Raw genomic sequence first — 12867 nt, 5'->3', positions numbered from 1 at the left:
ACTGTATTTACCTTGACTTTGTTGTGACAGGCGCAATAATGTTATGCCAAATTCACGCAATACGATTTTGCGGCAAAGTTTGTATCGCTGTTGGGTGCAGTAAAGTTTAGAAAAAGCTGCACAATGCTGTTAACGCGATCTCTACGATGGTCGGCGAGTGTTCTGCAGCTGCCGATGGCAAGATTCAGTACCACGCTTCGACAGTGTTCCACCAAACGGAACGAGGAAACGGCCGACGGCAAGCCGGAGGACGGTGGTGGCAAGCAGGGCAGCCTGATCGTGCGGACCAATCTGTTCGAGTCGGCCGCCAAAAAGGACAAGCAGACGTACATCGAGATGGTGAAGATATTCGAGAAGCGCAGCGTGCATCGCCGCAACCACGTGGAGTTCATTTACGCCGCCCTGCGCCACATGGAAGAGTTCGGCGTGAACAAGGACATTGCCGTGTACAAGGCGCTGATCGACGTGATGCCGAAGGGCAAGTTCATACCGACCAACATCTTTCAGGCCGAGTTTATGCACTACCCGCGGCAGCAGCAGTGCATCATCGATCTGCTCGAGCAGATGGAGGATAACGGGGTGATGCCGGACTACGAGATGGAGGCGATGCTGGTGAACGTGTTCGGCAAGAAGGGCCACCCGGTGCGCAAGTACTGGCGCATGATGTACTGGATGCCAAAGTTTAAAAATCTCTCCCCGTGGCTGCTGCCCAACCCGGTGCCGGACGATGCGCTCGAGCTGGCCCGGTTAGCCGTGGAGCGCATGTGTTCGATCGATCCGCGCAGCAAGATTCAGGTGTTCGATACGCAGGAGGTGGAAAGTGCGATTGACCACACGTGGGTCGTGAGTGGGCAGAGCGGGGAGCAGTCGGAATTGCTCGAGGCGCACGATCGGCAGGAACCGGTCTACATAGAGGGCCCGTTTGTGATATGGCTGCGGAACCGGTCCATCAACTATTACGTGCTAAAGAGCGCCCCGAAACCGCTACCACCGATCGAGGAGACGGATGATCCGGACGGTAAGGCAATCGTTGAATTGAAAATTTCTCCTACTTACTCTTTCTCCCTCTGCCCTTACAGACGTCAGTAACCTTCACAACCCGTACGTTGGTTTGGATTTGCGCTTCCGTAAACGGCCGGGGTCCGGTTCGGCCGTCAGCACTCGCCGGCGTTCGGTGCACGAGCAGGAGGATGGCATCATCTACGCCATCTGCTGTACGGGAAGCTCGACAAAGGATTCGCTGCTGTCCTGGATACGGTTGCTAGAGAAGGAGAGCGGCAACGGTGCCCTGTCGTCGCTGGCTGTGCTGTTCAAATTTACCTCCCCCACCAGTGAAGTGATGGTTAGCGGAGCGGAAACTAGCACAGTGCAACAGTAGCTGTATATAAACAAATTGTTGCTATAAATAGAGTCAGTCAAGAACACGTTCAAACACACACACAAACACTCCTGGCAGAAAAGATTCCTTGCGGATGACATAACGGTGGTTGGATGCGGCGCAAAAACAATTTTTGGCAATATTAACGCGCCCACTGTTTGTTTTTAAATCACAGAAATTTTATTTCCAATTCAATCGTCACACTTCAATTAAATTCATACGTCAGGGTTTTATACAGTTCATGTCAAGCGCGTAACACTTGCGCGTTACTTGTGCCGTGGGTGTTGCTTGCAAACAACCCTAGCCGGTGGTGGTGGTGGTGGTGTGGTTGTGTTGCGTTTGCGCCAGCGGGAAAACCTGCGTCACCTTGCCGATGCCTTTGCTGGTGCCCTCGCGCAGCAGTATCCGCATGCCCGGCCGCACGTACTCCGGATGCCGCACGAACCGGAACAGCACCGAGGCGGACTGATTTGTACCGATGCCGGTGTCGCCGGCCCCCATGATGCCCTCGATGATGGCCGTCTGCCGGATGCTACCGATGTGTACGGTAGTCTGAAATCCTTTAAAGATGCGCGTCGCATGGAACAGTACGGACACTTGTGCCTAAAACGTTGTCCATCGGGGAACAGAAAAGATCGCAGTTTTAGAATAATGTTGAGAGGTGTACAAACAAAAAAGACTCCCCCCATACCTGAAAGAAGAAGCACCCGCAGGCTACCTCATCGCTTTCGTAGTCCGGCAGTATGACCATGCCGCTGCGCAGCACGGGCATCGGCTCGACCGCGTTGAACGATAGCGAAGCGCTCTGACCCGCCCGCACCACCCGGCAAGGCGCCTTGTTCCGGTGGATCGTCTGCACGGTGACGGAAAAGAACGAGCCGTCCTGCAGCGGGCCCACCTTCACCTGGCTGTTCTCGGTGAGGACGCCCTTGCAGAGCAGCCCGCCGGCCACCGTGCCCACCTCGGCCACTCGGAAGATTTCATCGATCTGAAACTCGATCGGCTGCTGCTCGAGCCGCTCCTTCTCCGCGTTGCTGATGCCCGGCGACAGCACGTACAGGTACTGGATGAGCAGGTCCAGCCCGGCGCCGGTCACGTTCGACACGCAGAAGATCGGCACGATCTGCTCCACGCTCTGGTGCGCGTTCGCGTTCAGCACGTCGTCCTGGTTGCTGATTAAGTACGGTACCTTCCGGTAGCCGATCGAGGTGAGCAGATTCTTCAGCTCGAACAGTATCGGGTCCGGCGGGGCGAGATCGATCTTCGTCACGATGATCGAGAACGAGATGTCGAGCGCGTGTATGATCGCCAGATGCTCGCGCGTCATGTTGCTAATGTTGCCGGCCGCTATCACGATCAGCGCGTGCTGCGGACAGTAGCCGGACAGGGCCTGCACGGTGGTCTTCAGGTAGCGCCGGTGCCCCGCCAGATCCATGAACGTGACGAGCTTGGTCGACCGGTCGCTAATCTCCTCGGCGGTCATCATCTCGTTGTACTTGTAGTTGATCACGCTGCCCTCCGCATCGAAGCCGAGCATTTCGTGCGATATGCAGGACGTGCGGCCGGTCTGTATTTCGTGCATGTGGCGGAACATGTTGAGCCGCGCCAGCCCGCGCCCATTGTCGAACTCGCCCTGGGTCAGCACGCCGAGCAGGGTGGACTTGCCAGCGTCGGCACCGCCCAGCACGGCCACCCGCACCTCGATGTTGTGCTGGTCGTCGGGTATTTTGCGCACCAGCACCTCCACCACGCTCCGCTGGTCGGCCAGGCTCTTCCGCCGCAGGATGCTGGTCGACGCGTCCAGCTTGCGGGCCATCTGGTTGAGCGTCTGCAGCGAAACGGTCATGTCGGCGTCGTTCAGCCCCTGCAGGAAGCCCGAATCGGACACGCCGATCTCGTAGATCGCCTCGCCGTTGCCCTCGCGCAACCGCCACTTCATCTGCGTGACCAGGTGCTCGAACCGCTGCTTCGACGGGTTGATTAGCTTCAGTTTGTACTCGATGTTGCCGACCTGCGGCTCGGGCGGCAGAAAGCCACGGTTAAAGTCGAAGCCTTTCTGCTGCAGCAGCTCGTAGCTGCTGCCGTCGCGGTGATGGTGGTGGCCACGCTGCAGCAGCTGGCCGATGGAATCGATCCGCTCGTTACTACCGCTGCCGCCGCCTCCGCCGTCGTCGTCGTTGCTGTTGCCATTGCGAAGGTCGGAGTCGCTGCCCGAGCTGGATGAGCCCGACGGCGGGGACGGACCGAAAAGGTCGAAGAAGCTAGATTCCATCGGAGAGCTGGTGCTGAGGTCACCCGCCTGTTCCGCGCCAAGTACATACACCGCACCCGTTCCGTGAGAGTAAAAGAGAGAATGGATTTCTGTTAGTTTTCGTTGTGTGGGTGAGTGCAAAAGGGTAGTTGGCGCAAAAAGAAAAATGGAACAACCCCAACAGTGGCATACATAAATAAAAAAGTTATTTCTACTGAGATACAAAAAACACACACACAACTCTCATTCGACCTTCAAGAGAAAAACCCTCCGAACACACGAGCCCCTTTCCCTTTATGTCCTTTCGCGCCTGCAATGCATTGAACCACTTTGCATCAGCATTGGAATCGATTTCATCACACTATTATTTATCAACACATTCACTTTTGTTGCAATCTAAAGCCTCTCCCCCCGCCCGAACCCCGTGTGTGAGTGTTTCTTTCTTGATCTCCCCCGCCCCAACGCGCCCAACACATCATCATCATCATCATCGTCAGCAGCCAGCAGCAACAGCAGCGTCTAAGCTCGTTCGCTCGGCCGATGCAACAAAGCGGGCGTTATTTCACAACACACAGCGTTTGCGGTAAGACCACGGGGAACCGCGCAACCAAGAAGACACGAAAACGTACCAAAATAGAAAATTTTCTTTGTTGATAAACACACAGCCACACACCAAAGGGGCGAAATTAAAACATCAACATAAACACTTTAAACCGATCCTACCGACCGAGGAGTCAATGCACCTTTCGAATTTTGTTCCTCCTGCTCTGTGGACACTTTGCGGAGCCTTCTGGGAGGCAAAATGACCCGTACCCGACCAATTCGGGTATTGAATTCAGCTTACCCTATTTTGTTTGCGCTCCCTCCACACGTATACGATATTTTTATACTTGAGACTTCTTTTGTTTCACTGTGTGTGGCCAAGGAGTCGTATCGGTACGGTCACGTACACCACCATACGCAACCGTACGCAATCGGGCTGTCAACGTTCGGGGAAAAGCGTCAGCTTCGGCAAATGCGGCCCGGTGAAAAAATGGCACCAAATGGATTTGAATATTCAAACGGTACACGTGGCCTGATGGAGAGGGTCGTTGTTTATTTGAAGATGCAATCTTTTCAACGCAGTTATTAAGAAGGAAAACATTTTTAGATTGAAATTTAATGGAAAAATAATTAAAAATGTAATCGCTTTTATTGTTAATCTTCCACTAGCTCATTGGAACACATGAATACTTTTTCTTCGTAATATACAAATGTGGGTTGTAGAATATTAAATCAGTTAAGAGTTCATTTATGAAGATTTGATTGGAATTTATTTCAGAATAGGCTATCTATATTGTCTGCAGATAGAACGTCAGTCGTCGGATAGAACGACGATAGAATTACATTACATTTTGAGAGATACATTTTGAAACATCGCATTGAATTATTACGCACAACAAAAAAATGTATGTACGTCTTTTGATATTCTGCTTGGTAAATCATGGACATTACATAATTGTGTAGCACTATAAAGAATCGACAGTGGAACAGTCTGATGCTCGTTACTGCCGCTGCTCCTATTATGTGTTAATTATTGGTAAACGTTACGCTAGAAGACATAGTGTATCATTTGTGTGGATTCAGTATTGATACATATTTCAATCTAGCGCGTTTTTTTAGTTTTATTAAACAAATATTGCATGAATTAGAAATCTCGGATCAACTGCTAGACCTTGGAATTATTAAGATATGAGATGGTCTTTTCTATAGATAAGAGATGTAACTCGTTGCACCCAAAAACCAAAACCTGGCAACTTCTTTTAATTTTGATATTTCAATAAGCCTATGTGCAGTAAAACATTGTATTAGTGATCAAACAGGTCGATTTGTTGTGATTAGGAGGAATCGTGCATACGGTAAAATTGCGCCTCTGGGTTTGGAGAACAAAAACACTAAAAATGCGTTAAATTACATGTACATATTACCTTCGTTACGGGGTTAGTTTCTGGCTGTTTTAAAATCACTCAAATGCTAAAACTTTCATAAAACATTCAGGCCCTAAATTTAGGGTGACGCTTGTTCAGCCTTTGTGACGTATAGGTATACCATAATGTAATTCGAATAAATTTAATGAAATTACGAACGAAAATGTAGTGTACCTTTTTGTAACACAAGGTTCGATATATCGATAAGGTTCTCGAAACTAAGATAAAAATAAACGACCATATCAGTAAGGTTGACGTGCATTGAGGCAAGCGATAAGAAAATTCACTGCAAGTCACCTGATATGAAACCGTGTTGAATACAAACCTGTGCAACAATACCACCCAACAAAATAGCTTCTGTTTGTGACCCTTCCTCTGTCTTCCATAATTTTAATAGGATTTATTTTATCTTATCCACATGGAAAGATGCTTAACCCCCGCGAACGACGGAACCCCCTTAAAGATGCCCATAATCGTTTAAACGATTCACGTGATTCTTTCAACATACAGATTAGTTTCGTTGCTTGTTTTCTTTGAATCGGTTTGAGCATCTTCTTCCAAATACAAGGACCACAAATAGTTTTGAAAAGATATAATCTTATCTAGTTTATTGGAATTTGACATTCAATAAATCTTACCGGGGAAGGGTTTTGTTAACTCTGTTATAAGTCAAAGTGGTTTCAAAGTTGGTTCTTCCTTTGTATTACTTTTAAATTCATTGGGAACGTTGCTCGATTGCAGCTACCAATCGATCACGCCCGGCTGGCAGTGGACTTACTACCGCCACAGGAACACACATCAACAAGCTAGGCTAAAACAATCCTGACCTGACTGGGTTGACCTAAGCTATTCCTGCTGCTGCTGCTGCTCCTCTTCCGGGATCTCCTCCATCTCGTCGTAATCCTCAACCTCCGCATCCTGATACTGCTGGTACTCCGAGATGAGATCGTTCATGTTCGATTCGGCCTCGGTAAACTCCATCTCATCCATACCCTCGCCAGTGTACCAATGCAAGAACGCTTTCCGTCTGAACATGGCGGTGAACTGTTCCGAAATGCGCTTGAAGATCTCCTGGATGGCGGTCGTATTGCCGATGAAGGTGGCCGACATTTTCAGCCCGCGCGGTGCAATGTCGCAAACCGCCACCTTCACGTTGTTCGGAATCCACTCGACGAAGTAGCTGCTGTACTTGCTCTGGATGTTTAGCATCTGCTGATCGACCTCCTTCATCGACATCGAGCCTGTAGGTGGTATACGAAAGAAGTGGTCATACACTCTAAAGAAAGGAATAGAAGTCTCATCATACCTCGGAAGATGGCCGCACATGTGAGGTATCGTCCGTGGCGGGGATCGCAGGCAGTCATCATGTTTTTCGCATCGAACATCTGCTGGGTGAGCTCCGGTACGGTTAGGGCACGGTACTGCTGGGAACCCTTAGCCGTGAGCGGCGCAAACCCGGGCATGAAGAAGTGCAGACGCGGGAAAGGTACCATGTTTACTGCAAGCTTCCGCAGATCGGCATTTAGCTGACCGGGGAACCGTAGACATGTCGTTACACCGGACATCGTCACCTACCGGAGTGCGGAGTTCCGATAGCAAAAAGAGCAGAAGTTAGTGATACAATTACGCAAAACTTAATTGGCAGGAACAGAGAGACTTTTGGGGGAATGTGAGTTACAGAATAGATTATTAACATGCCGGAAGATTCTGGCCAGCGAAGGAACAGCCACTCTTACCTAATCGCAGGCAGGTCGGGCAGTGTGAGGATTTTGGTGTGTTACTTACAGAAATTAAATGGTTTAGATCGGGATAGGTAGGATTGAAGATCTTAAGCGTTCTAAAGCAGATGTCATACAGCGCTTCGTTATCTATACAGTTGGTCTGATCGGACGCTTCGATGAGCTGGTGCATCGATAAGGTAGCGTTGTATGGCTCCAATACTACATCGGACACCTACACTCACACACATGCATGTGGTTGGCCCAGATGGGGGTGGGTTGAAAGAGAGAGAAGGGCGGAAAAGGGAAGAAACGTGGTGAAAAATGTGATGCTGTACTTACGGATACCAAGTGATTGAGGTCCCCGTACGTGGGGGAGGATAGCTTTAGCGTGCGGAAACAGATATCGTACAACGCTTCGTTGTCGATACAGAACGTGTCGTCCGTGTTCTCGACCAACTGGTGAATCGAGAGCGTCGCATTGTACGGCTCTACGACGGTATCGGATACCTACGGAAGGCGGAATCCGTTTTCGTAGGGTGGGAAGAGAGATAGAGAGGAAATAAAAGAGAGAGAAAAAATAGGGGCGGAACGAAAAAAAAAACACGAATTTTACAAAATGTAGGGAGCATCCATAATTTACGTAACGCTCGTAAGATCAGAAAGAAAAGGAGTTCCAAACAATGCTACGCAACGTTGCATGAATTGCTGCGAGTGCCTTTTTGAATAAACAGAGTTTAGAATAGCGATGACGGCTATCTTTTTTTGTTCTAGAAGAAGTCAATACCTATCGTCTCCTAGTTCTGCTGATAAGCATGAAAGTCACATTTTCAAACATAGAACATAGAACGTCGGAAAACGACCACAATAAGGAGAACATTTTGATTTTTTTTTCAACACAAGGGCTCCTCACACTTTTTTGTTATCTGTAGCATCGACGAAAAACAGGCGACTACAATCCTCATACATTTACGCCTATATATGCATACTATCGCTATCGTCTGTAAAGAAAAGCTATTTTTTGCAGTTCGCAAACCTTGGTGTGAAAGTTGACCAAGTGGGTGGAGACAGTTTGGCGCAGCTCTTTTGTAGGTGACTGTATGAATGATTTCATAAAATATGTATGTGCCAATAGTCGAGCAATGGTTTAAATAGAAATTTGAAGTAGTATTTCCCTAATTCTTCCTTCATTCCCTATCTTTTGATATTCAACTGTACGTATAAAATTCCTCATTCTATGCGTTACGTAGCTTATGGATGGCACCGCTCTAAATATTTCACTCTCTCCAATAGATTTCCGGTTTCCTTGGGGATGTAAATTCCACCATCGCTAAGGTTACCGGTCGCCGGGCACTGACGCATTGCATCGGACCAGTCAAGCGTTCACGTTCACGCGAAAAACGATCGATCGGGAAGCGATCGAGTTTCCTGGCGTCGTTATCCCGCTCCGCATGCACCCCAGCGCTTCTCCCTTACCTTGGGCGATGGAACGACGGAGAAGGTGTTCATGATGCGATCCGGATATTCTTCACGAATTTTCGAAATCAGCAGCGTGCCCATACCGGAACCGGTGCCGCCGCCGAGCGAATGGGCAAGCTGGAAGCCCTGCAGGCAGTCGCACGATTCCGTCTCCTTGCGAATCACGTCCAGCACGTTGTCGACCAGCTCGGCACCCTCGGTGTAGTGGCCCTTGGCCCAGTTGTTACCTACCCGGGCGGAGGGGGGAGATGGGAAGAGAATCAGTCAAACGTCAGTGGGACAATGTAACCCGATACCACAATGGAGACGTAATTCTTACCGGCACCCGACTGAGCGTAAACGAAGTTGTCCGGCCGGAAGAGTGCACCGTACGGCGACTGGCGGACGGAATCCATCGTGCCCGGTTCCAGGTCGACCAGCACCGCACGTGGCACGTACTTGTTGCCATTCACCTCGGTATAGTACACGTCGATGCGCTCGAGCTGCAGATCGGAGTCGCCATGGTAATGGCCGGTCGGATCGATACCGTGCTCGTCGGAGATGATCTCCCAGAACTGCGAAATGAAAGACAGCGGATGGGTAGGTAAATAGATTTGTGCAAACATGAGTCGACATTTCAAAGCAACCGAAACAACAAATCATAAATAGCACGTACGCTGGCAGTGCTTATCGGAAGCAGAACGAAGGCGCCATCAGCTTGCTGATAGAGTTAAAACGGCCTTGTATGTGCGAGCCTCACACGGCAGCTTGTTTATTGCTGCTAACCCTTCGGTCCATTCATACGCTCGTGAGTCATTCTCACTTTCGATGATGTTTTGTGCAAACGGCGACAAATACGCTGTAGATGAAGGTTTTCAATTTCACCACCAACCGTGGCATCATCAGCTGATCAGCGTGCATAAGATACAATTGTGAGCGAGCCGCTCGTTGCAAGTGAACTTCTTGCTAATTGTCCGCTTTTGCTGACCAATCGAAACATGCACACACACTTGCACACGGCAGTGACGCGCGTTACTCGTTCAAATAGTTCAACCTCGACACCAATAGAGACGCACCCCGTAACGGCGCACCCCGTAATCGTAGAAGTTAGAAAGAAAAGCCAAGAATAAGACAACACAATACGCGAACGTAGTAGTAGCAACGGTCGCTCCGGGCACTTCGGGTTTCACTTGGCGACATCACACCTTTACGCTTCTCACTTGTTACTTTTGCTGCTGGCTTCGCTAAGCCGGCCGACACCGCCAGACGGGCGGTTCTATAAATACCGTTGCCAGTCTAGAACGGAAATTCAGTTTCCCTAACACACGACTGGCTCGACTCAACCGTTCTTTTTTTTGGGGACATTCGGTACTGTGTACGTGTGATGACACAGGGCGTTTCATTTCTTTTACTGCCACGTCGCCCATTTTCGACCACAGTGCAGGTTCCCAGCGACCGAACGGTGACCAAAACATGATTCATTGATAAGATATCACGGCCCCTTACATAACCGGGCGCTGTGTGTCTGATAAACTGGCTGACGCACGGCCATCCGCATCGGCCGCAACACTTTTGGGGACGTGGATGCGACGATCTATTCGATTTTTTTTTGTGTGTTCTACTTGTTCAAACGTACCTTGGACCCGATCTGATTACCGCACTGGCCGGCCTGCAGATGCACAATTTCCCGCATGCTGGTGGTGAAATGAAGAGCGCCCTCCCAAAATGACGGTCACACACTGAGCGACGGCGTGCGGGGTTGCGTTAATCCAATTGTGAAAACGTGCACTTTCTACTACCCGCTGGTGGCCACCGACAGAGGACAGGGGCGACAGGGGTGACGACGAAACAAGGGCAAAACACTGCGAAGAAGTTTTCTACTGGCAACCAGGGCAGAGCAGTTGCCGTTGCGAGCGGTACAGTGGACAGTGTGGTAAGTAGACACCTGGGGCCGTACGCTCGCGCGGTCGCTTCGTTTCTGTGCCACTCGGGTTCGCGGTTCGCCTGCTACTGAACAGCGCCGAATGACGACACCAAAGCGGACCCCGAACGCAGCGCCAAACGGTTAGCAGTGCGCGCGCGACACACCGTACCCATGGCCAATCGTTGTTGTTAACCAATACCAGCACAGCCACTTGACTGGTAACGGCACGAATACGCACAACACAGCAGCAGCACTGTACTACGAGCGCTGCCGACCGCCGATAATAGCCGGTGGGATGATAATGTTATTTTGTGTTGTGTGTGCACGTGTTCCACAATTGGATGGGGGATGACGGGCTACAACCTCTAGCGCGTACTGTGAAACCGGTAATGGTCAAATGGGAGATTTCATAGATTAGCGTTCCTTTGGTGGTTGCAGGCTACCAAGCTAACATAAATGCAATAAAATTTACTCATTTATCGAATACCACGGTACAAGAACAATGAAAATGCTAAAGTAAATCATTGTAAAAAGTCATAAATGATGAAAAATGTATTAATATGAACAGGTTAAGTGTTTATTTTTGTTGGGAAAATCTCATTTTCAAGAATATTGCATGGAAAATGGAAAACATCTTGTATAAAAGAAACTTTGATGATTTATTGTTGCGCTATCTAACAGCAGATGGCGCTAGCAAGTTTCACGCATCGAATGCTCGCACAACTTTTCTTTAAGTACAAAATGGTCTTGTAAGTGTTAAAAAAATCTTATTTGATTGAGTAAACTAAATACATTTCCTTAATCACCTTTTGTGGTAACCAAGCGATTAAATTATACGTATGATAGAAAGGTACAGTATCGTATACTAAAGCCTTATTAGCTTCAACTTTGCCAACATAGCATCGTCTGATATGAGCAATTTCTCTTAAGTGTAGCTTTAAGTAATGTAAAAAATTTAAATCATTTGTTGGATCAACATTTTGAGGGTTTTATTATGTGAATATTTCCCAAGGCAACTACATAACATCAAATCTAAATCTAAAAATCAAGCAATTTCTAAACAGAAATCTTTAATGAGGAAAACTTAAGAGTCGAACTTATTATCACGAGGAAAATTCATAAAAACATAATTGCATTTCCTACTACGAATCAAAATAAACTACAAATACTACTACTACTACTACTACTACTAATACTACTACTAATACTTACACACTTAAAAATATTTCACGATCTCGGTTAAAAAAACTGCCGACATTCGTCGGCTCTTTCGATTCTTGCTGATATGTCAGTTGAAAATTTCCCATTGCCGATAATCAGTACCATTTAAAACTGAAATATCAGTTAAACAAATATTTTAACCGAAACTCGGCAACACAACATGCCGATTACGTACGTTAACACTGCTGTCACCGAGGTCATCCGTCAAAATAACCGAAATTTCGGCTATGCTATTTGAGTTAGCTGAGGCTCGGTTTTCTATCTGTCATTCATCATTTTGTCGATGCAGAAACCTTTCGGAGTGATTTTGTGTTATAAAATTAATAGTGTGAAAAATAATTGAAAATATGACACCCAGCATGACGAAACCGATCATCAGTAGCGTACGATCGGACACGGGTGGGCTAGGAAGCTCTGTCAACGCACGTAGCCAGTGCACATAAGATCGTCGCTCGAAGCAGTCCTTATCCAAGGATTATCGGATGCTAGTCCGATTGGACCAAACTTTGCCGGCCCGTTCGGACTTCCAGGTTTCATTTCCAGTTACCTTCACTAGGTAAATATCCAAATACTCGACCACGTGACTTCTAATCAGGGTTCACTCAGGCTTGATTCACTCTACCCGCTTTACAGAACCGTGTCTGTACCGGTGCCCGCTCCATGCCCGGCCCATCTTCCTGCACCTTTACTACATCCAGACGCTGAACACCATCGGGTGTTGTACCGGCGCCCGTCCCTGCGCTTCCCATCCCACCACAACTCTCATAATGGGGGGGGGGGGGGTGACTTCCTGCCGTCCAACTACAGATACGATGGTGGCATCATGCTGAAAAAAATGTACACCGGCAATCAGCATGGGCTCAGGCTGCTATGGCTATGGCTCAATAAATAATTGTGTTTGTTTTTATAACTCAAACTAACTTTTTATCCAAATAAAACCACTAAAATTA

The 12867-nt window shown here is 48.4% G+C and overlaps 3 protein-coding genes across 9 annotated transcripts; 1 reads left to right on the top strand and 2 right to left on the bottom strand.

The window, feature by feature from the left end:
* Positions 1-24: 24 nt before the first annotated feature.
* Positions 25-1442, top strand: LOC120947412 (evolutionarily conserved signaling intermediate in Toll pathway, mitochondrial). The gene is made up of 2 exons (XM_040362731.2): positions 25-1018; positions 1080-1442. Exons 1-2 carry the CDS (start codon positions 124-126, stop codon positions 1376-1378), a joined length of 1194 nt encoding a protein of 397 aa, XP_040218665.2. The 5' UTR covers positions 25-123; the 3' UTR covers positions 1379-1442.
* A 93-nt stretch (positions 1443-1535) lies between these two features.
* LOC120947409 (GTP-binding protein 2) lies at positions 1536-4601 on the bottom strand. Of its 6 annotated transcripts, none has more exons than XM_040362722.2 (3): positions 4474-4601; positions 2070-3677; positions 1536-1981 (listed from the first exon to the last, which is right to left on the bottom strand). In XM_040362722.2, exons 2-3 carry the CDS (start codon positions 3648-3650, stop codon positions 1679-1681), a joined length of 1884 nt encoding a protein of 627 aa, XP_040218656.2. In that variant the 5' UTR covers positions 3651-3677; positions 4474-4601; the 3' UTR covers positions 1536-1678. The 6 variants fall into 6 exon arrangements, with proteins under 6 accessions (XP_040218656.2, XP_040218657.2, XP_040218658.2 ...); XM_040362723.2 differs by lacking the exon at positions 4474-4601 and adding an exon at positions 4357-4467; XM_040362724.2 differs by lacking the exon at positions 4474-4601 and adding an exon at positions 4373-4467.
* A 1572-nt stretch (positions 4602-6173) lies between these two features.
* Positions 6174-10804, bottom strand: LOC120947410 (tubulin beta chain-like). Of its 2 annotated transcripts, none has more exons than XM_040362729.2 (6): positions 10409-10804; positions 9113-9347; positions 8791-9020; positions 7382-7549; positions 6903-7167; positions 6174-6837 (listed from the first exon to the last, which is right to left on the bottom strand). In XM_040362729.2, the coding sequence occupies exons 1-6, from the start codon at positions 10463-10465 to the stop codon at positions 6443-6445; spliced, it is 1350 nt and encodes a 449-aa protein (XP_040218663.1). In that variant the 5' UTR covers positions 10466-10804; the 3' UTR covers positions 6174-6442. The 2 variants fall into 2 exon arrangements, with proteins under 2 accessions (XP_040218663.1, XP_040218662.1); XM_040362728.2 differs by lacking the exon at positions 7382-7549 and adding an exon at positions 7657-7824 and having other exon boundaries at positions 10409-10803.
* Between the last annotated feature and the right edge of the window lie 2063 nt (positions 10805-12867).

Source organism: Anopheles coluzzii, chromosome 2 (genome assembly GCF_943734685.1).
Source record: "Anopheles coluzzii chromosome 2, AcolN3, whole genome shotgun sequence".
Classification (NCBI taxonomy): Eukaryota; Metazoa; Arthropoda; class Insecta; order Diptera; family Culicidae; genus Anopheles; species Anopheles coluzzii.
This window is presented reverse-complemented; position numbering and strand designations above follow the sequence as displayed.

Excerpts from the sequence above, each read along its gene's own strand:
- LOC120947412 (XM_040362731.2), top strand. The coding sequence starts at position 124 with ATGCTGTTAACGCGATCTCTACGATGGTCGGCGAGTGTTCTGCAGCTG. Across the intron at positions 1,019-1,079 it reads GGAGACGGATGATCCGGACG|ACGTCAGTAACCTTCACAAC; the intron begins GTAAGGCAATCG and ends CTGCCCTTACAG.
- LOC120947409 (XM_040362722.2), bottom strand. The coding sequence starts at position 3,650 with ATGGAATCTAGCTTCTTCGACCTTTTCGGTCCGTCCCCGCCGTCGGGC. Across the intron at positions 1,982-2,069 it reads GCGGGTGCTTCTTCTTTCAG|GCACAAGTGTCCGTACTGTT; the intron begins GTATGGGGGGAG and ends ACAACGTTTTAG.
- LOC120947410 (XM_040362729.2), bottom strand. The coding sequence starts at position 10,465 with ATGCGGGAAATTGTGCATCTGCAGGCCGGCCAGTGCGGTAATCAGATC. Across the intron at positions 9,021-9,112 it reads TTACGCTCAGTCGGGTGCCG|GTAACAACTGGGCCAAGGGC; the intron begins GTAAGAATTACG and ends CCGCCCGGGTAG. Across the intron at positions 6,838-6,902 it reads ATGTGCGGCCATCTTCCGAG|GCTCGATGTCGATGAAGGAG; the intron begins GTATGATGAGAC and ends TACCACCTACAG.